Here is a 23,716-nt window from a genome sequence, read left to right as displayed (position 1 = left end):
AGAGTTTAGGTTTGAATTGGGTTATGGTTGAGGTTAGGGTAAGGAATGGGGGTAGGTAATCATTTTTGATGGTTGGGGTTAGGGGCAGGGGCTAGGAAATGCATCATGTCAATGATATGTCCCCATGATGATACCAAGACAAGTGTGTGTGTGTGTGTGCGCGCGCGCGGGCGTGTACGTTAATTGTAATAAAGTATGTGTACAATGTAGTTGAGCTCAGTGTTTCCCAACCTTTAAGTCAAGGCAACCCTTTTTGCCTTTGAAAAACTTCACAGCACACCACCTAACAAATATGTTACAAAAAACACGACTTCTAAAATAATACATAATTATAAATAGTACTACGGTGGTCTCAATTTACTCACAAATGTAGTACCAAAGTGTGTACAAAAGCTTTAAGTTCAACAAAACAAGCCCACATTTTTACTGAATAAGTTTGTGAGCAAATTTAGACGCGGTTTACTTTTCTGTGACGTTTTTGGTTGGCGGTGTGTCACGAAGGTGATTTATTTATTTATCTATTTATTATTTATTTATTGTATTATTAAAATACGTGCCTTTGTTTCAATATGCTGGGTTGACAGGCGCTGCTCTTATGACTGTTGTTTCATCATATTCGTTGTTAGGTATTTTGCGCCCTCTGATGGCTGAACTGTGAACATCTATGAGAAATTTGATCAATGCTAAAAAAAAAAAAAAAACTAGCTCGTGTGACGTCTTTCCTTGTTTTCAGTAAACGTCATTTTCTAGAGAGTAACGACCACCTGGTGCTGTATTTGGTTTTTGCACAACTCTGTGTCATTTGAGGCCAACTTTAAGTTCGTGTGACATTACGAGTTCACTAGTTTACCGTCCATATTGCTGTTCAAATACAACTTGGAATATGTATGTCAATTTGACTGACGATCCAGACGACCAATGAGAGCGGCGAGTACGTACGTGGGCGGGGGCTTAGGATCCCGGCGGAGGCTGGGTGTGTGTCGGCTGACCGGATAATGACAGAAGTTTTCAGTCAATGTGGCTGGCTACAGTACTTCGTTATTAAGCCTGCTTCTTATTGTATTTCATCCCGGACGTGTCAACAATTATTATCTCCTCCTTTTATTGGTAATAAAAAAAAAAAATCATAGACATTTGACTGACCGCGCAGTTCCATCTGGAACTTTGGATAAGCTACCCGTCGGCCTTCTTCTTGACAGTGAAGACGACCACTTCGAGACCGCTGAGCGGACCGGGGTTCCACCATGGGAAACCGGGGGATGGAAGACCTCATTCCCCTCATCAACAAGCTTCAGGACGCTTTCAGCTCCATCGGCCAGAGCTGCAACTTGGAGCTGCCCCAAATAGCGGTCGTCGGCGGCCAGAGCGCGGGGAAGAGCTCGGTTCTGGAGAATTTCGTTGGCAGGTCGTACCGTTTATGGCAACTTTTGAATGTGAATGTGAGACTTAAGAAGTAAAAATAGTTTGGGTTCACTATCCGTTCGCTACGTTTCTCTCGTGTAAAAGTCGCCAACTAAGCGCTATGGTGGATTTTTTTGTATTTCGGAAGATGAGCTATTCACCATGAACAATTACGCTTTTTACGCAAGAAAATTTATGTTTGTATTGATGATAAACACCCAAGGATTAATTAGCTTGATCGAATACATCATATAAAACACACACGCACACTCATTTTTCTCTAATCCCTCTCAGCTTCAGCTATTCTGTTAAACATTTACAAAGTCATAGTTCCTTAAGAACGTTACCCAAGGCTGTAAATACATCCTTTATTGGCCACGCACTACACAGGCCAGGTCAATGTCTGACTTCAAAAGTCGTAAAAAAAAAAAAGTGGTGTCAAACTCATTTTTGTCACGCGCCTCATTGTACTTCCCTCAGAAGACTGTAATGACTCTGAAACCATGCAAATATATAATCACTTAATTACTTAATTATATATATATATTATATATTGGAGCTCCACTACATAAATTTATTGGGTGGGTCAGATCTTGCTCACGGCTTGTGTTTTCTGGATAAACAGATTACGGGCATAAAAGGGCAGAACCGGTTGGATTCTTTTAAGATGCCAACACTGCTGAATTTGTGAGCTTTTCCAGTGAGACTGACGGAATCTTAATGAGGTACCCCCTCCAGACAAATAACAAGAAAGCAACTGTTAGAACATCATTGGTCATGCAGGCACACCAACTTCCCTCAAGCAATTATTGTTTATGCGAGCTCAAAAAAAGGAACATCTGACGTGTCTACGTTTTAGGATGTTGTCAGTGTTGAGATGGAGAATGTGGCTTACGCGGGCGGCCATGCCTTCATTTCCCCTTTTGCCTTTTGTCGTTGGGACCCAAGCGGTTCTTGGGGAAAACAGTAGGGCCATTGATGTTCTGATGTGTGGGGTCATCAGTGATATCACCAGCTGCACTGTCATTTGTACATGACAGTATGACACACTCTCTTGCGATTTTCATGTCTGTTAATGAGCACATTAATGAAGCTGTTGATGTTCTTTGTTTAGTTTGACAGTTTGAGTAACTTTATTAGTCTCAAACACTTGAAATTGAATTAACTAATCATGTTCAAGTATGGTCCAACATTGGCAATTAGGGGTGGGAATCTTTGAATGTCTCACAATTCGATTCCGATTTTTGGGTCTGCGATTCGATTCAGAATCGATTTTTCGATTAGGAGCGATTTTTGATTCAAAATGATTTGAGTGACAATGATTTTTGCTTCAATCTATAGATGTGCAAGGAATTGTAATGATCTACTCCAGTCTGACTCGCTAATGCTAATTAGCGTGCTACTCGCTGCACTTTTATCACGCTGAAAAAAAATAAACTTTTATTGGAATACCTTGATCGTGACTTTTTCCTTCTACTCTCTAATGTGGCTACAACTTAACAGTGTATTAGATCGCGTGGAAACACACTGCCCCTCTTTGGCCAAACTGGGTACAACATGAACAGCGCTCCAAATAAAGGCGCACACAGACAAAGGCAAGATAGTATAAAATTGTTTAAATAAAATCGATTTTTGGGACATTTAAAATCGATACTAAATCGTACTAAATGAGAATCGCGATTCTTATGAGAATCAATTTTTTGGGAAATTCGTAAAACCAATCAGAAATAACAGGGCTCTAGACTAACTTTTTACATTGGATAAATACACCATATGATATACACACCTGCAAAAGGAGGGGATTTTTCATAGATGATTGCGAGCTAAAATCTCAAACTATATTTATTTAAACTGTCAAGATTTTAACTGATCCCTCAAGACTTCTAACTGAAATTTAAATTAATTTGATTTAGGACTTTAATGACAATTCACAATGTAAATGTATAAGGACTGTTACTTGCCTGTAGATTTATTTTTATGATGGCCACAATATGATTTAGGAAATTCCCAAAGGGATTTTTTTCATGAAAAAATAGGAAATTTCTGAAATAACGGTTTGCGGTTTGCACATCTGCCTCACAGTTCTGAAGTTTGATTTTCAGATGCGCCCCCTCGAGCACTGTTTCCATATTCTCCCCACGCTAGCTTGGGCTTTCTCTGGGTACTGCAGCTCCCTCCTGCATTCTTTTTCTCTTTTTTATTTTTCTTCTTCTTCTTCTTTTTTTTTTTTTTACATTTTACTTGCAGTCAGTATTCAATATACCCATGAATTTACCCATTCAGTATTTCTATTTTCATACTTGCATCCCTTTTTTTTTTTTAACCAGATCTTTCGGTCATTTAATGTAAATATCTGGTTTCAACATTCATATCCAGTCACATAATTTGGTTTGGTGCTTTCGCAAGTGATAGGAAGTACTGAGGAAGGAGGATGGGATTGTTGTGTAACTTCCTGAATGCTCAGTCAGCATTGGATAACAGGCATAGTGGGTGTGAGTGGTTCTTAATATGTGTGTGTGTGTGTGTGTGTGTCAGACCTGCTAACCTTGTTAATAAGATGCCGTGTAACAGACTTGAGTCATATGTTGAATTTCTGATATACATAGTGTGCAAATTGGAGCGGCAGCATCTTGTTAATTCGATTTTGATTCTTTAACTCATTCACTGCCATTGACGGCTATAAACGTCAACAATTCATTTGAACTATTTCTAGTTTAAAATGTTTTCTCCACTTTTGTTAACAAAAGTATGAAAACCTAGAATTTTGTTTTGTATTAGAACAGATATAAAATTTGTGATTAATCGTGAGTTAACTAGTGAAGTCATGAGATTAATTCTGTTTAAAAATTGTAATCGCCCGACACCCCTAATTAAAAAAAAATAATCTTTACATAAAACATAAAAAATTACTTCACTAGTTAACTAGTTGAAAACCTAGATTTTTTTGTACATTTAGAACAGATATAAAATTTGTGATTAATTGTGAGTTAACTAATGAAGTCATTTTTTATGTTTTTTTAAAATATATATATTTTTAAATTTGGTGTGTCGGGCGATTACAATTTTTAAACAGAATTAATCGCATGACTTCACTAGTTAACTCACGATTAATCACAAATTGTATATCTGTTCTAAATGTACAAAAAAATCTAGGTTTTCATACTCTTGTTAACAAAAATGAAAAAAAAAAACCCTAATAAAAATAGTGAAAATGAATTTTTGTTGTCTATAGCTGTCAATGGCAGTGAATGAGTTAAGTTGCAATTTGATTTGATATCCATCTAAATGCTCCAACATTGAATTAGTAAGAAGGATAAATACATAAATAGAGTCAATTCCGAAATATTTAACCTGCCATATAAGTATGCATGTACACAAATGTGGTATGTCACATCACATTGTTTACCAATAAAACATCTAAATATAGAAGTATACACATAACGTATTTGTGCATCTGGAGCCCAAATGTAAAAACAAAAGAAAACATGACAGATTTATCTTATACCTGTATTGAAAAAGTAAAGTGCACGTCAACTTAATGTGTTTTGAATCCCAATGAAATGAGACGTGATAGTTACATAGGGGTCAGTCACTCTTGAAATCCAACCATCACATCTAACAACATAACAACTCCAAAACAAAATGATGTCAATAAGAAGGTACTGTATTACAATCCATCAACATTTGCACGATTGTTGCTGCGGTGTGTTATTGCTTCAGTAACATTTCGAGTATAGTCACTTGTGATACTTTGTGTGTATTTTGCCGAGAGGATTTGAATCAGTGTGGCTCTAACGACAGACACATGGTCATTGCCGACAGTGATGTGTTATCACTGACCTGGAAATAATGACAATTCTATTGAACGGGAGTTTCCATTCTGATAAATGATCATGCACATATGAGTGCTCATAGGGAAGTAGAAAGATGTCTTCCTTTCTATTTTGCACACAGTTTTTACGTAAGTTAAAAGTCAGACGTGTCCATAAATTCATTTTCCTCCACTTATTTGGAATCGGATGGTGGTGCACGAGCTTAATTAGGGAAGCTCAGACTTCCCTAAGTCTAGACAAGTCTAGTCAAGTCATCCTCAAATCAAATATTTTCATTGTGATTGCATTATTGCTTTTTAGAGCATTTTTAAAATGATCATTATGTACAGAAACACTACCTTCAGCCCTCCATGTGGCCAGTCAGGATATCGGACGGTCTTTCATTCACATTAAGTATGAGGCATAGATCATCTGCACCATTGATAAATGGCACAATTCAAAGTGGTGTGTCTCTCTATCTAAATTTTTGATGAATTTTTATTTATTTAACATTTTCAAGATGAAATACCAGACACTATTGCGATTGGTTTGTCATTATTGTGTGTGTGTGTGTGTGTGTGTGTGTTTTTTTTTAAACATTACTTGTGTCTCTCCTGTAGAGATTTCTTGCCCAGAGGGTCTGGTATCGTCACCCGCCGTCCTCTCATCCTGCAACTCGTCAACAACAAAGCAGGCAAGTGGAATATGTAGCATAGGCATAAACACATAAATGCATTCCTAAAAATGCCCCCGCCTTATTTTATTTATAAACAAAACAGTAGTCTCTGACCTAATAAAGCACATCTCAATTTGTGCTTCACTCAAAACAAATCTCCACTTTTCTCCTCCGGAGTAAAAAAAAGGTAGTCTCTGTATGTTCTGTCTCTTGGACTGATACCGCCACACAACTAGAATCCACAAACACAAGATGACGCTATTGTCCACACCAGGGGTTGAACTGACTAGTCCTGGGGTGTCAAACTGAAACACACAGGGTGCCAAAACTCAAAGCACATTTTAGGTCATGAACTGGCCAGGATAACTATTTACTGAAGAAACGCAAACTTTTTTTGAGCATGATTATGTATTAAAACAGATTGGATTTATTATTTATTCCAAACTGTCACTGTCCAACCATCCATTGACTGTACTACTTACTTGCAATATCCTCACTGGAGTCGCGGGCATGCTCGTGCTTTTCCCAGCTGACTTTGGGCGAAGGACGGGGTACACGTTGAACTGGTCGCCAGCCAATGTAACCGCAATTAAAGTAAACATGTCATTGATTTCCTACAGAATTTGAAAGGCTCTGTTTTCAGGCATAGACTTTTCTCTTGACCCTTGTCGGCTAGCTACTACGGTTGAATGACGTGATGCGGGGTTAGTCACCTGAAAATGCGGCAAGATGGCAGTTGTGGTTTAACATTTTGGAATTATGGGATATTCACGTCCGCACTTGAGACCGACTCAAAGTAGACATAACAATAAAAACACTTGGACAGATGTTTGTTTTTTCTACTTTACTTGAGTTTTTTTGGTTTGGGTGCTTACTCGTCTTCTGTCATAGCAGCTAGCTAGTGCTAAGCTATCCTTGGAGGGTTCATCTCTCTGGTCCAGCGTCCAAGTTTGCAACCTCCCTTTGTGCTGGGAGTACAGCGAGTCACTTTCTGTGCGCTTCGACTGCTCTAATTTTAATAGGAATGAGGGGAGCCGCTTCGATTGGCTGGGAGTTGGCTGTGTTCCAACCCACAATGATGTACAACGGAGCAAAACGCCCCCTATTCAATCTGTGCTAGTCAAGCACACTTAGACTGTGTGTTATACTTGTGCTGGGCACAAAAATAGGGCCCCGAGAGTTAATATAGTTGTAATAACTACTAAGTTAGTTATTGTTAGTTACCTCCACGGGTAGTGCTCCCGGATGGTCTGGTCTATTCTCTTCATCATCACATTTTCATATTGTTTTTCTATACAGAGTATGCAGAGTTCCTGCATTGTAAGGGCCGTAAATTTGTGGACTTTGATGAAGTCCGTCAGGAGATTGAAGCAGAAACTGACCGGCTCACCGGATCCAATAAGGGCATTTCACCAATCCCAATCAACCTTCGAGTCTACTCCCCTAATGGTGAGGAAAACACACTCAGATCAGATAAAACACGCACAAAAGTTTTCCTGCTATCTTGCTTGAAGTTTCTTTTCTCCTCTGTCAATAATGCCTCTTAGTGTTAAACCTGACCCTGATCGACCTGCCGGGAATGACAAAAGTGGCTGTCGGAGACCAGCCTGTAGACATCGAGCACCAGATCAGAGACATGCTGCTGCAGTTCATCACCAAGGAGAGCTGCCTCATTCTGGCCGTCACTCCGGCTAATACTGACCTGGCCAACTCGGATGCCCTCAAGATTGCCAAGGAGGTCGATCCTCAGGGTAGGACAGCATTTATTTGTTTGAATTTTTCAGGCACTCCAAAACCTTTTCTCTACAATGTGAAAATACTTGTCTTTATGTTAACCACATGTTCACTTTTCTTTCTTTCTTTTTTATTGCCATAATTTCTGCACTATGAACTGCTGTAATGCGGTTATTTTATAGATATTTACTAACGACCTTCATGCCGCTAAAACATTTACTAATACTCTCGTCACATCTGACCGATGAAATGACCAAACATGCCACATTGGACCAATGAAACAGTCCGAGTCCACCCTCATGCTCAATCTTCATAATCAGTCATTTGCGTAATTCAGTGGGAGGTTTGGATGATGAAATCTTATCACTAAAACTGGCCACATCCAAAGAGTGAATTTTTTAAATGAATGGCTGCCCAGTGATGTCGTATGGAGCTGTGATGGGCTGTACAGAGAATTGTATTTTTTTCCATCAGAGTCCATTGAAAACAAATTTGCAGGTTAATCCGGGGGCCCTGTAGCAAAGTTTTTTTTTTTTTTTTTTTTTAAATATATATTTTTTAAATGTATTAATAAAAATATGGCAATGTAAGAAGGAGTTGTAGGGCTGCAGCTATCAAATATTTTTGAAAATTCTATTGAAAAATTGACTATTCGGATAAAACCATGATTAGTGCACAGGTATGCCTTAGACTGCCCACAATAAAAGGCCACTCTGAAAGGTGAAGTTTTGTTTTATTGGGGGGCGGGGGTCTGGGGACCCAGAAATCCAGTGCTAACTGGTAATGACTGTCCCCCAATAAAACAAAACAGCACCTTTCAGATCGCCAACAACCATGGGATCTAGTAAACAAACATGTTGAAGCAGAACTTAAAATGTGATATGACTGGCTTCAGCATCTTTCTTGAATTGCATGAATTGGATGTCTGACAATCATTGCGTCATTGACAAAGCCTGAAAGGGGTTGACTGTAATGGCTGACAGACTGTTATTGGCTACTTTCCAGGTTAAAAAAAAGAAGTATTTATGACTAAATATGTTTACAGAACAAAGCCTTGTTCTTGTCCAACCTATCATCAGCCTCACTGATTGTAATGCTAAGAAGCTATTGTTAGCATGTAACAGATTTGGGACGCTTAGCAAGGGATGAATGTAATACGTGTGATTTGTATTGTGTATGCTGGTGTTAGCATGTAGCTCTGTGCAGCTCTCGGCCATCCATCCATTCAGGTTTTGCGACACAGAAGAATGGTGTCTATGTTAAAATCCCATTGAATTGGTGAAAAAAATACTGGGGTGCCATTTTTGGTTATGACACATTTGTCTTCAGGTCTGCGTACTATTGGAGTGATTACCAAACTGGACTTGATGGATGAGGGGACGGATGCTCGAGACATTCTAGAAAACAAACTGCTTCCTCTACGCAGAGGTAAGACCACACACACTCACACGTTCAAGAAATACACACTATTACTACCACTGTTTATGGCACACTCATTTTTGAAGCAGAGGGAACCTAAAAGATGCCAGTCTTATGCCAGTTTGATGCCTTTAGTGCAGTGGGTTCTTAATCTGGGTTTGATGAAACCAGAGATTTGGTGCGTTAATCTCATAGGTTTGATGGAGATCAAGACACGTACACACAAACATTGGATACAACATTTTGCAAAACAATGACTTTGTGAGGTTTTGCGGATGGTAGACATAAAAACGAAGTAAAGGAAGACTTTTTTGCAAAAAGGATTTGAAAGTCAAGGTGATGAAGCCTCGCATTTCTGAGTTTATTGATAAAATGCAACCGCAACCTGAGAACTATATAAATAGACATAACAGGGTACAGCGAAACCATTTGAGAAAAACTGTCTTGTCTACTGTATGTAAGGCAACAACAGAATGCACATTGATTAACAGTAATAATAATAATAATAATAATAATAATTAATTGAGTTTATTTTGATTTTGTTCAAAATAATTATTTTTTGTTATTTTTATTATTTGAACAAATGATTTTGTGAGCAACTTGTGTTGTGCCTGTTGTGCACTAATAAAAGACATATCTGTCTTCAATTCACATGTAAAAAAAAAAATCAAAAATTTCCAATTATGAGTTTATGCACACATAAAACTTTGTGGTTTCATACCCCCAACAAGGTTAAGAACCACTTCTTTAGAGCCTCATTCACTGTCACTCCAATCAAGTTAACTAGTGGTTTGATATCACAACAGTGGAATGTTGTCTTTATTTTCTGCAGGTTACATTGGGGTGGTAAACCGCAGTCAGAAGGACATTGATGGAAAGAAAGACATTCGTGTTGCTTTGGCTGCTGAGCGCAAGTTCTTCTTGTCCCATCCTGCATACAGACACTTTGCTGAGCGCATGGGAACGCCACACCTGCAGAAGACATTGAATCAGGTCAGACATACACCTAGCCAGGGCTTACACATCCCTTGAATTACCCTCATATGACATTTGAATTATAAATCTACTTTTAGATTTAAATTTTCAATAAACTTTTTAAAAAAATACTCAAAATGACTTTTTTTTTCTTTGAGGAGTAATTTTGCCAATGAATGACTTAATTTGAGGACCAAAGATCTGTTTCACAAAGCAGGTTCAACAAATTCTGAGTCTAACCCTGAACTCTGAGTTGATCTACTCTGAGAAACTCGTGAGTTTTCAGTTCCAGGACAGCAAATTTTAGTTTTACCCGGAATTAAGCGCACCACCACTAAAAACACCGCATCAATGGAGCCCCAATTCGATGAGTCACCATGGAAACGGGGAAGCAGAGGGTGGTGTTTTTGCCATGCCATGTTTGTGAAAAAAGTGGACTTTTAATATAGCCCTATTGACTTTTTTTATTTTTTTAAATAACAGACGGCAGAACTATGTTACGACAAAATTTGCCAGCTGACTGAATAAATGAGGAAATCTAATTTCATGTGTAGCTGAAAGGAGGCGGAGACATAGAGAAACTCGAGGTACCAACCAAGTTAGGTTTATAAGAGTGTGTTACTATGATAACTGACAGCGATCTTAAGTTACCCCTTTTTCTCTGGTTTGAGTTACCTTGCTTTTTGAAACGGAGTTTCCCGCATTCAGGGTTAACAGACTCAGATTTTTCACTAAACCTGCTTTGCATTAAGAGCAAAATTTATGCAGATGGAAGGCAGTTTCAAGAAAGCTGAGAAGGCGAGTGCATGTTTGTCAAGTGTGGCTGACAAAAAAAAATATATATATATATATTTTTTTTAATTGAATTTACATTCAACTATATACGAAATAAAGAAATGTTCATGTCTTTAAGATTTTTTCACCTATTGTATTATTTATAATGCAGTATTGAAGTTCAATCTCTTTTTTTTTTCTTCCTCCAGCAACTCACCAATCACATCCGTGACACTCTGCCAGGGTTACGCAGTAAGCTGCAAAGCCAGCTACTCTCCCTCGAGAAAGAGGTGGAAGAATTCAAAAACTTTCGTCCTGATGATCCCACACGCAAAACCAAGGCTTTGCTTCAGTCAGTACACACACACACACACACACACACACACACACACACACACACACACACACACACACACACACACACACACACACACACACACACACACACACACACACACACACACACACACACACACACACACACACACACACACCAATATATTTGAAAACTACTACACTGCTTCACATGCAGGATGGTGCAGCAATTTGGCGTGGACTTTGAGAAGTGCATTGAAGGCTCAGGGGATCAGGTGGACACTTCCAACTTATCTGGAGGAGCGAAGATCAACCGCATTTTTCATGAGCGTTTTCCTTTTGAGCTGGTGAAGGTGACTACAGTTTCATTGTTCACTGTCATTAAGATAGTAACTTAATATCTGAGAATGACTGATGCTCATTGTTAGCAGGCATATGGCAACAACTGTAGTAAAATAAAGTATTTAAGCCTTTGCGTCTCTGTCTTAGATGGAGTTTGATGAGAAGGAGCTGAGGAAAGAAATCAGTTACGCTATCAAAAACATCCATGGAGTCAGGCAAGTTGGAACAGCCTGTAAACATACCGTACATGAACACTTTGCCTCCTTCTGTTAGCTTGTGTCTGAGCTCCCATCCATCCAATCCTCCATGTTTCTATTCATTGTGTTGTGTGGTTTTAGTTTGACCTGTCTCAGTACTCTGGCTTATTTTCTGGTGAAGTGTGCCCCTCTTCCCCGCCCCCACCCTTACCCCCATGTGCAGCTCCTGTCTACCTGCTCCATGTCTGTCCCATGTGTATGTCCTTCAGGACAGGCCTGTTCACCCCAGACATGGCGTTTGAAGCCATAGTGAAAAAGCAGATCATTAAGCTGAAAGAACCGTGTCTGAAATGCATCGACATGGTCATCCAGGAGCTCATCAACACAGTCAGGCAGTGCACTAATAAGGTATCACTGCATGGTCTCTGCTATGCTTGTACACCAGAGAAAGTGGTCAACTGCAGTGCAGCCAGGAGTATTACCCCGCCCCCCCGATCTGACAGTATTTTTTGCAGCTACACATTTTTTGCACTTCATTTTCACATAAGCATTAAAGGGTACATATTATGGAAATGTAGCTTTTAATTGCTTACAAATAATTGGGTCTCTGGAGAGCATGCCGACCTATCAAGTATGAAATTAAACCAAGTACATTTTTTAGATATCCGCCTATGTTTGAAAATGCGTTTTTCAGTGAGACGTTCTAAATTCATTCTTCCACACTTTTGGCTCCGCTTTTGCTACTTTTCCCTTTTCAACCTGCTCATCATGTTAACAAAAGGTATACTTATCATTAGTTTCGCAGTAGAGGGGGTTAACTCGCTACTAATTTGTAGAGACCGACCAATATATGTATTTTGTTCAGAGCCGATACCGAAAATATTAGTAGTCAGAGCGTTCAATAATCAATATTTGGAGCCAATATCCATTTTCACTTAAGCTAAAATATTGGCATCAAAATTGAAATGTTTTTTTTTTATGCTTACATTGTTGAAATGTGTTAAACAACTTTTCATATTTATAAAACATTTTTTTATTTTAAATCTTAAAATAGATTTGCTTTAAAATTCTAACAAAATGTTAAGGGAGCTTCCCGGTTCATCAGCATGTCTTAAAAAGCTACTGACGTCACTTCTTGAATCTGACGTGGTCGCTCTGCTACTGTGGTGTATACAAGTCCAACTGTTCTCCCGGCAACACCTCTTGAGTGCTAGGGGGTTGAGTACCACTTTAAACAAGTAAATATCTTCCTATAGTTTCCTACAGTAAATTAAGTTTGCCAAAATCTCAAAATAACTGTACTGTTAAACTTTCACTTATTATTATTTTAATTTCTAACAAAAACAAAAGGTGCACAGGATACCGGTAAGCAGCATCTATAATAAAGTTAACACAAAATTTAAATAAATACTTCTCTTCTCTAACTGGCTGTCAATTTTTTTTTAAAGGCAGATGCCGATATTTGTCAAAATGCTAAATATCGGGACTGATAAACGGCACGGCTGATAATTGGCCCGGCCGATAATTGGTCTATCCCTACCATTTTATAAATTATGGGGGGAAATCATAATATGTCTCCCTTAAAACGTTTAAAGTTGATGTGCTACTGCACGTTGTTGTCCGAGCTGCACTGCAGTTCACTGCAATGGTGTCTCAGAGAAGCTGTGTGGTCAGAAGTAGGACTATACGTGTCCGTGTGATGGTTCGTAACAAAACAAGCTGCAGGTTTTTTTCCTTTTCAATTTAAGAACTTTGTGGCCTTACTTAAACTCTGTCAAGATTTCCTCTTGCTTTAATGGTAAACTGAAGCTGTACCTTTATGCATTGTCAAAAGTTGTGACGTTCAATAACTTGATTTTATCTCACCAGGATATACTGTACTTATTAGTTTTATCGTCATTTGTTGCCAGTTGCCACCACTGAGTTTTTTGTTTTTTGGTCTGGAACATGATAATATAAGTTGTTTCTTTAACACATACCAGACAGAAATAGCATGATGCACATACCTATATTCCATATATAGAGTGTTGTAAACATAAGGGTCTCTTGTGGAATACAATGTTGTCATATGTGACCATGCATTTCTACTTTTTGTCTGTCTTCTTGGTGAATATAATCATCTATCATTTCTCTTTGTTTATTGTTTCTTTCTCAGTGTCAGTTTTGCTTGTGGTTTTGTGGCAGGTAGTGCTTTTACAGCGTTTCCGGCTATAACCTATGCACAGTTAAATGTTACAATTGTTCTCTGTGAGGCATAAAGTAAGTTGTTATGCATTTCACTTTATTGTGAAAATAAATGTGGACAAAACATCTTAGTCAGATAAAGAATTAAGATGCAGTGGCAACTAAATAAATGATTCAATGTGTGCCACCACTTTATTTATTCCATATGCAAACCTGCAGCTTGTTTAATTAACCAGAACATGAAGCAGAACTAACTCAAATGTTCCCTTTTTGTCAGTCTTCCTCAATGGCATCCCAATTTACTCTGGCTTTTCTTTCTCTGCCACTCTCCTCTACCATCTTTTTATGCCATGCTACACTACCTCATCTTCCATTAATTGTCCAACTCCCATGATGCATCACCACAGGACAGGCCTGTTTACTCCCGACTTGGCGTTTGAAGCTATAGTGAAAAAGCAGATCATTAAGCTGAAAGACCCCTGTCTGAAATGTGTTGACCTCGTCGTCACCGAGCTTGTCACCCTGATCAGGAAGTGCACTGAAAAGGTAAATGGGAGAGGCGGTGTGACGGGATGACGGAAGGCAATCCGAGATAGAACAATGAGAAAAGAACTAACGTGCTGCTGTCTATCACTGTTAATGATTACAGGCTCCACTCAGCACCCATCTCATCCTGTGATTCCCTTTAAATTTAAGATCCCCTCTGATCCTGGAACTTGAGCAGCCCTCTTCACCCCATCAGCACTAAGAGCAGTGATTTAAACACCCTCCTCTCACTGATTAAAACTATTTCCCATGACACGACTTAGAAAAGGGAACCTGTCCTGTCAGTTTTTTTTTATTATCTAAAAGTATACTGTATTCCATTTCTCATTTTTCCATCTTCACTGCAGCTCTTTGCACTCATCTTTTCACGTATCGCTCTAATATTTTTTTTCAATTTTTTTACATTTTTGGGATGTCTGCATTCAGTTTCATCCCAAACACATACAAATGTAAAAAATGACAAAAATGGACATAAGTGTTTTTCACATAGCATCGGCGTTATGCTATTCTACGACAGTGGAACCTCAAAGGCCGAACACAAACAATTCCAGGTTAATTTAGGGGGAAAATGGAAACAATTCCCTGGTTATTTGATCTGAATGACAAATGTTTTGACAATTGACCAAAAGGAAGTGGTTGAACTTTGAGGTACCATTGTAGTCACTTTGCATGTCTTACTATAACTTCATGCATTTGTTAAGAATGTACACCAGGGTTTCCCCCAGAAAACATGCTACGCCTGCTGATCATATTATTAACAAAATGTGGCCTTTTTTTCTAATATTGGCAGGCAGTCAGGCCTTTACCTAAAGCGCTGGGGGAAACCCTGTACACAGAATGTCCGTGTTTCTACTGTGTCGTGTATTTTATATCATTGCGGTACCTGCAGCAGTGTTTTTTCCTTTTTGCTGTCTACAGCTTGGATCATATCCTCGTCTTAGAGAAGAAACTGAGCGAATCGTCACCACCTATATCAGAGAGAGGGACAGCAAGACGAAAGACCAGGTTAGTGTGCATGCGCGTGTGTCTGTTGCAGCTTTGTGTAATTAGAAGTTGTTCCTCAAATATTTGTCATGTTTGGCCCATCAGGTGCTCCTGTTAATTGACATCGAACTATCTTACATCAACACTAATCATGAGGACTTCATTGGGTTTGCCAAGTGAGAGATTATTTCTGGTTCAATTGAAAAACTTTTTTTTTTCTGCCTCTAGTTCTGTATATATATATTTTTTAAGATTGCCTTGAATGAATTTGTAATAGTGATGAGTCGCTAAAGATTTTTGTGGAGACATATGACGAAGCTCACTGTAATACAAACCCATCACCCAAAAAATATACACCCACTTACTTACACTTACACCCACTGTACACATGCATGATCGTATTAATAAAGGATACATATTATGAAGACAATCATTTTGTGGCTCTGAATAAACATTTAATTGAACTGTAATCATCCACATAATAAAAATCCATCATCCATTGTTTGGTAAAGCAAAACTCTTGATCTTGCAGTGCCCAGCAGAGGACGGCTGCAAATGCGACCAAAAAGAGAGTCATGCCTAACCAGGTATTTGCTTCACTTTGCATGTATGATTGTTTCATGTCTTGGGTCAGTGAGTGGTTGTATGTCATGACATAGCTGTCTTTTGTTGATTCCCACTAACACCTCTCTGCCCTTGTGTACTTTTTTTTTTAAATTCTCCCGTATTGTTCCTTCTTTTCATGGTCCAGGGAGAGATTCTTGTAAGTATCTTAACCATCCTCCACCATCTCTTGTTCCCTTTCTCCTGGGTGGCTGTCTGTTTCAACCATCCATTTTGAGCATTTTGTGCAACTTTGTGACCGTTGATGACTCTTGAGAAATAGGCCTGTCATCTATAAACATTTAGACAAATGGGTTGCAACACACTGGTGTACTACAAATGCCGTCAGTTTTTCCTCACGTGCCTGCTACCTTGTGTCTCCGTGTGCCTAAATCTGGCAGAGATCTAGGAAATGTGACTCTCTTTGAAGCGTGTCAAGTTTATATTATTAGTGTATGTGTGTGTTTGTATTTGGGCATTTCCCAGGGTTGGTTTTTGTAGTTGGGTGTTTTCTTTGTTATTTTTGTATTTTGGTGTGGTTCGTGTGTATTCATAATGTGTTTGTGTGTCGTGCGCAGGTTATCCGTCGGGGCTGGTTGACAATCAACATTAGCATCATGAAGGGAGGCTCCAAGGACTACTGGTTTGTTCTCACTGCTGAGTCCCTTTCTTGGTACAAAGATGAGGAGGTAAGGAAGGGACAGGGCTTCAGTTTTGTTTTTTAATTCGCTATCTTTTGTATTACAAGCCACATTTGTAAGACATTTTGTCAGTTTTTTTATTTCACAAAATTACAGCACAGAAAATATAGTGGACATGTCTGACCAACAGATGGTGGTATAACTGCAACAGGATAGCGTAAACAGCCTATTGCCTCCAGCTTGTGCACATCTTGAAGTGATGGTCAATGCTCAAATGTTACTAGGGCAATTTATGCACATTATGTGCATTTTTTTAATCTAGCACTTCCCAAATTGGAGTGTGAAGCCAGGGAACATGTTTTTTTTTTTTTACTAGAATCAATTGTAATTGCATATTCACTACAGTAGGTGGCAGTGGCGCTCATTGTCGGAGAGTGTGCAAGGAGTATTAGCTCCTCTGCAGAGGTGTACTTATAACAATTTCATAGACAAATCATACAGAGTTGAGAGGGTGTGAAATATTTTCTTTGAGCGTCACCGGTTTAATCGGTTGATATCTGATACAAGTACAGAAATGTTGCCTCTGCAAAGACAATAACAACAGCAAAACTGTTCATAGAGGTTTGACTGATTATTTAGGCCATTTTAGTTAGCTCCACGCATGTGGCAAAATACACAAAACACCACTCATTATGACATTGTGCCTGTTACTTATGCATCAAGTCTTGGTAGTGTTCAAATTTGGTGGTGAAACTGGTTTCCAATGTGTTGTGTAATTAATCAGGAGAAGGAGAAGAAGTACATGTTGCCTCTTGACAACCTAAAGCTAAGAGATGTGGAAAAGGGATTCATGTCCAGCAAACATGTCTTTGCCATATTCAACACTGAGCAGAGGTGAGTGTGCAACGTTGCCATCTTTGGGCCTTTTGAACATCTATACTTGTCCTTAATTGTGTTACACAGAAACGTGTACAAAGACCTGCGGCAAATCGAGCTGGCGTGCGACACTCAAGAGGACGTCGACAGCTGGAAAGCCTCGTTCCTCAGAGCTGGTGTTTACCCTGAGAAAGATCAGGTATTAACATTTTAAACAGCGGATGTTTGAAGATACTCAGTAATGTGACGATTACAGTTTTGAGTACTTGTTGGACCAGATTTTGATGACAGTTATAACATTGTGTTTACACTTAACTTTTCATAATCACTAGTCAATAGCCCTCGAGGTCGGCAACAAATTAATAACAGAGGTGTTGATATACTGCTGGGTTGGGCTTCATTGAGCGTACTTCTCAATGTTTTGTCATCCACTTCTGGTTATATTGATTGAAGGAACCTGCTTGCCTCCGCGAGTGCGCACTCCCCACATAGCTACGTCTCACATATTGACCTCCCATTCATGTGACAACACATGCTTTCGACACATCTTCGTTTGTCTGTTCTTATTTCATTATAAGTGAAAAGTGTGTCATAACCACAATGCCTCTATAAGAGGCCAACGCATCACACTGTAGCAACTGCTGGTATTTTTTTAATTTTATTTATTGTTTTTGATTGCTATTATATTAGTATATTCTTATTTTACTTTTTTTACTAATGTGATTTCTGGTTGTTATTTCAAATTATATTTAAAGTTGAATTTTCAAGTATTCAAATAATTTTCATAGTCATACCAACACTTTACCAGCACAAATTATGACACCCGGTGTCCTAGATTAGCCCAGTATATCCGAAGACTTGGGAAAATAAAAATCAAAGAAAGATGAAATGCAGCAATTTTTTTATGAAATGCGTCTGGCTTCCTCACATCTGCTCACAGAGCTCAGAATCTGTTTGTCTATGCTTCGGTCAAATTCACCAAAATCGTGTTTGACTACCTGCACGAACATTTAGACATGGTCCGAGCACATGTATCCTTTAAGTTTAGACCGACTTTTTGCCACTAAATTGTGATTCTGCCAGCCATAACAAAGGACAGAGCTAATTCTCCCAAAAGTGCCATGTATGAAATTAGAGCCTACTGTCTCTCTTCAGCTAGCTTGTCTTCCTCTTTCTCTACAGCCCGAAAATGAAGATGCGATGATTCCGGGCGACACCGTGTCTATGGACCCGCAGTTGGAGCGGCAGGTCGAGACCATCCGCAACCTGGTGGACTCGTACATCAGCATTGTCAACAAGTCCATCAGAGACCTCATGCCCAAGACCATTATGCACCTCATGATTAACAGTGTAGGTTTTATTTTATTTTTTTGCCCTACACACAGCGACACTTCGGGGCAGCAATACAGATTTACTGTATTTTTATGAAGCAGTAAATTGTTGTAATAAGCTGCTAATTGTGTTGGTAAGTGTATTTTGTTACAACCTTTTTAGAAAAAAAATATCAGTTACATTATTAAGTAGGGATGTTCGATACCACTTTTTTTAGACCGTACAGATACGAGTACTCACATTTTCAGTACTCACTGATACCGATACCAAGTGCCGATACATTGGTACTTATGATACATAACATTTCCACGCAAAAAAGCAATGACAGATCTTTTTTTTTAAGTGACCTATTTATCCCATTCACAATTATAGCTTTAAAAGTTTAAGTTTTAAGTTCTTTAAAATTGTATGAAATTAATGGCAATTATATTTTTTCAATTTGCTCATAAAAGTCATTTTGCATAGAGTGCACAATAAAACAAATTTTTTTTTTAAATAGATAATTAAAATGAAACAAATAATCCAGTAGGGGGGAAAAAAGTCCCAATCAGAACATGTGGCTGGACAACATTTTTTAAGGAATACAGTCAAGTGCAAATAATTAAAGTCAATACAATAGTGCTTCAAGTAATTTAGTCATTTCTACCATGTTAAGAATTCCTCAAGCTGTTTAGTGTGTAATGTTTAATTATGTCTGCACTTCAGAGCTCAATAAATTACCGGAGCCACCTTTGGCGCTCAATAAATGCACCATTTTTGTGCACCCCTGCGTATGTATTATTGTGCTGTTTAACCTCCAGGCAAAGGACTTCATCCACTCGGAGCTGCTGGCCTACTTATACTCAGCTGGGGACCAGAGCAGCCTGATGGAAGAGTCTGCCGAGCAGGCTCAGAGAAGAGATGAGATGCTGAGGATGTACCACGCTCTGAAGGAATCTCTGGTCATTATTGGTGACATCAGTACCACCACCATTTCAACCCCGGTGCCTCCACCGGTTGACGACACCTGGATGAAAGAGTCTAGGTAACCGGTGTGAATGGAATACGTAGATTCACTGCGTACTGAGATGTTTGTCTATCCCAGTCTTCCTGCAGGAACCCGCCCTGCCCCAGCAACAGCGCCCCCTCCAAACCGTCCCCCGGCAGCCAGGGGACCCGCGCCAGGTCCTGCCCCACCGTTGAACCCCTCACCGGCATTCGGAGCTCCACCTGTGCCCACCCGACCTGGCCCAGCGCCGGCCCAGTCCGGTTTTGATCCAAACGTTCCACTGATTCCCTCCAGACCGGCACGTGTGCCTCCCGCGCTGCCGCCGGGCATACCGAGGTAAGCAACGACAACAGCTGTATTTTTCGATATTGATTGGTGCGGCATCAGTGTGACATCATAACACAACTGCAACACGAATGGCTTTTGATTTATTATGAGAAGACAATCAGGTAAGTTTGAGAAAAATGTTATGTTCTACTTTGACAACAAACAGGCATTCTAGTGTGTCTACCACCAGAGTTATTATAGTTTTGGAATTTTCATTTTAGTTAGTTTTTATTTAGTTTAGAGTTTTTTTCTAATTTTTTTTTGTTTAAATTTGTTTTCAGTTTTTTATTAGTTTTAGGTGTGTTTTTTTATCACTTAGTTTCAGTATTAGTTTTTGTTACAAAAAAATAGTGTATTACTTGTGTGCAATATTTAATAAACACTATGGTAAAATGAAAAAAGTAACACATTTCTTACCTAGCATTGCATTTTGGCTGAGTTAATTAAATAAAAAACAAACAGGCGAGGCGAGTCATTGGAGCCAAAGGTCAAGTTAAAAATTGTCGCACACAAAAAAAAAAGAAGTTTAAAATTGTCGTGTAGGAGTGACGTCTTCCGAATGTGCTTTTCTATTAGCTGCTTTGAGATGATGTCACTTCTGTGTGACACACTTTCAAACGTCCTTATTCCGGTTAATATTGGAAATAAATACACTTAAAATCACATTTAAAATCAACCCCTAATGGCTCATGTATTATTATTAATTACTAAAGACTAAACTGAAGGACATTTTCACTATAATTATAGTTAATTTTAGTTAGTTTTGTCAACTTAAAATGTACAGGTAGTTTTAGTTACTTTTCTTTTTTAAAAAGCATTTTTGTTTTTACTTAATTTTGTAAAGAAAATGTTTTTTGTTAGTTTTCGTTAACTAAAATAACCTTGTCTACCACTATTGCTGGTTGTTTATTTTGGTTTGGTTTATGATAGTGGAACCACTCAATTGTGCTAAACGTACGTCTTGGTGGAATTGGAGCTAAGGATTCTTTTTGCGTGTGCGTGGTGGGAAAGCCCATGGTGGCAGTGCTTGTGGTGCTTTGGGGATCTTGGTGCATGACTAGCTGATGACATATTTCCTCGCATGTTTCTTCCCGCCCCATTCTACCCCACTCTGTCTTCCTGCAGCAGACGACCCCCGGCTGCTCCCAACAGACCCACCATCATACGTCCTTCAGAACCCTCCCTGCTTGACTAGAAGCACACGCAATATGCAAACATTTCATTTGGTTTACACTTTTGTATTTCCAGTTAGTTTCCTATCGGCAGTTCAGAGACGTACTGTATGATATTTTGACTCGGCGTCCATTCTTGAACGTGCGCGGTGACTTTTTGACATTATGCAAAGGGAACATTTTTTATGAGTCTTATGGTTTAAGAGCCATCACTTTTTAGATGTATTGTTTAACGTTAAATTCATTTTGATATGGTAAAAAAAAATAAAAATCAAGGTCATCAAGACATTTCTTCTATATGACGTCGTTGTGTCAAATTTTACGTACTAAGCACCTCATGATATAAGTAGCACTTTTTGATGAGTTGTTTCTCTGCATGTGTTGCAGATCTCATTGGCAGAGCCAGACTTTTATAAACGGGGAGGCCGGGGGGCAAGGATACTTCAGGGTATCCAAAGATGATGCCAAATAATTCATTTAATAACAAAATCATTTCAATTGGAGTCTCTAAATATTGAAATATATTTAAGCACATATTGAGCACACATGAGATTTTTGCATGTAATATGCTGTATATTAAATCATTTGCTCCCTAAAACGTATTAAAATGTTCTATTTTTAATATTACCATAGTCCCAAAAACGTATTTATACGTTTTATGTTCTTTTTTTTTTTAATGCTTGTAGTTAAAATCTATTTTCCCCACTGTTTTAAACAGATTTGTGAATCATGATGAAGCTTAGCTATAGTCTAATGCTAATTGCTGCAAAACAGAAAAAAAATCCTGATGAAAGAAGAGACTCTAATCTTTATTTTGGTAGGTTTCATGTTTTTAAAGCAATAGAACACAATATTGTGTGGGCCTTGCAAAATCAGTCAAAATCCAGTAAAACAGCCAGGAGTGAAGGGGGTTGCTTCAGTGAAAATGGCTGGGAGTGAATGAGTTAACAATGTATAAAATGTACAAAAACACTCAAAGTCTATGAACAATTAACATCAGTGTTTAACCGGAATGAAATCTGCACGCATACACTTGTTTAGTTTAATTTGTTTAAGGAACAAGTCATATTTTGTCCCCTTATTTCATTTTCCACACAACCTATGAAAGCAATTCTAAATTTGTTACTCATTTACTTTATTTACAGCCACATAATGTTATTAAACCCCCCACTTTTAGACTTTAACGTTAGCTGTTTTTGTGCGTGATAATTAAATATCTTATTTTGAAATATGCTTTTAATTTAGAAGGCCGCTCCGTCGTTCTGTTTCCTGTTTCACGTCTCCGTCATTCAGCTCATGCATTTATTCTTAGTTTGTGCAAAACGTTAACTTATTGACGTGTGTCCAAAACAATATCTGAACATAAAAGTTATTTTAAACAGTCCCTCGCGTCTCACGGGGAAACCAACATGACATTGCCAAAAACAGATCATCTTGATTGGACTTGGAAAATTCTTCTTCTCCAGACTCCTAGTGAGGTGGATTACAACATTTTGTGCTAAATAGCGACAGCTACTGTGCAGGAGGGGCATAACAATTAGTAGGCGTCTGATTGAAAAAAAAAATGCTGGCAGGCTGCATTGCAAGACGTGCGGCGCCGGTGCTGTGATATGTCAATCATTTGGCACCTGGAGGTCCAATCACATTTGAGGGCCAGTGCCACCCCGGCCTCCCCTCTGGCTCCCCCAGTGGCAGATCTACAACATTTGGTTTCAAGAATCATTTTAGTAATTGTCCTCGCTCTATATGGGTTTGACTTTTTATTATATCCCATCTCCCACCGGTGCTGGTGAATTTTAATCCTGCCTTCAATTTGTATCATCAAAAGCCGTAAATATCATCATATGAGTAAAAGTGCCTGCTTTTGATGTTTATTAAAGAATGTTGTCAATGAAAAAAATTATGTGCTCTTGCTTCACTTTTCAGCCATCTTGGTGTTTTACCATCTCTTGTTGCATGCTAATTAATGTGCGCAGTGCTGTAGATAGCATGGCTACTAATGTACTGTATTGCTATATTTACACAGGTTATATCAGGTAATGTCTGATTTACATTAGGGTCAAGTGAAAAATGTGTTGCTAAGGTAAGTATGGTTGCTAGGAGCAACAGAATAAAGACATTTGCATGGGGCTATTTATAGAATTGGAATGACTAACAAAAGGTATGCAACTGGAATTTTACTGGTTATTCTCTATTATTTCTGTTTCTCCATTGTATCTGTCATTTAGCACTTGAATTTAAACAAAAATATCTGCCTCTTCCCACAGACGTCCTCCACACTTGTCTCGTAGCAACCAAAGATGACGGACGCTTGAAAAAACTGGCTCAGCAAGAAGGGTGGATGCCCACTTGGCTTGTGGCACATCAGGAATTTGTGTTTCCCATGACAAAAATAAATGATGTGTTATTTTTAGTTCA

General features: G+C 38.7%; 1 protein-coding gene across 7 annotated transcripts; it reads left to right on the top strand.

The window, feature by feature from the left end:
* Window positions 1-974: 974 nt before the first annotated feature.
* LOC147169980 (dynamin-2-like) lies at window positions 975-23,716 on the top strand. Of its 7 annotated transcripts, none has more exons than XM_086081883.1 (21): window positions 975-1,405; window positions 5,834-5,907; window positions 7,189-7,338; window positions 7,437-7,640; window positions 8,953-9,051; window positions 9,875-10,035; window positions 11,001-11,143; window positions 11,324-11,459; window positions 11,596-11,663; window positions 11,915-12,053; window positions 15,294-15,380; window positions 15,465-15,535; window positions 15,892-15,946; window positions 16,111-16,122; window positions 16,541-16,651; window positions 17,388-17,497; window positions 17,567-17,678; window positions 18,662-18,829; window positions 19,612-19,835; window positions 19,896-20,135; window positions 23,566-23,716. In XM_086081883.1, the coding sequence occupies exons 1-21, from the start codon at window positions 1,245-1,247 to the stop codon at window positions 23,600-23,602; spliced, it is 2,562 nt and encodes an 853-aa protein (XP_085938009.1). In that variant the 5' UTR covers window positions 975-1,244; the 3' UTR covers window positions 23,603-23,716. The 7 variants fall into 7 exon arrangements, with proteins under 7 accessions (XP_085938009.1, XP_085938006.1, XP_085938004.1 ...); XM_086081880.1 differs by lacking the exons at window positions 11,915-12,053; window positions 23,566-23,716 and adding exons at window positions 14,237-14,375; window positions 21,255-21,595; XM_086081878.1 differs by lacking the exons at window positions 11,915-12,053; window positions 23,566-23,716 and adding exons at window positions 14,237-14,375; window positions 21,252-21,595.

The sequence above is a fragment of the Leptonotus elevatus genome, chromosome 8, assembly GCF_054856555.1.
Source record: "Leptonotus elevatus isolate MCC_2025b chromosome 8, RoL_Lele_1.0, whole genome shotgun sequence".
NCBI classification, from domain to species: Eukaryota; Metazoa; Chordata; class Actinopteri; order Syngnathiformes; family Syngnathidae; genus Leptonotus; species Leptonotus elevatus.
Note: the sequence above shows the minus strand (reverse complement) of the source record. Positions and strands in the feature narration are given on the sequence as shown.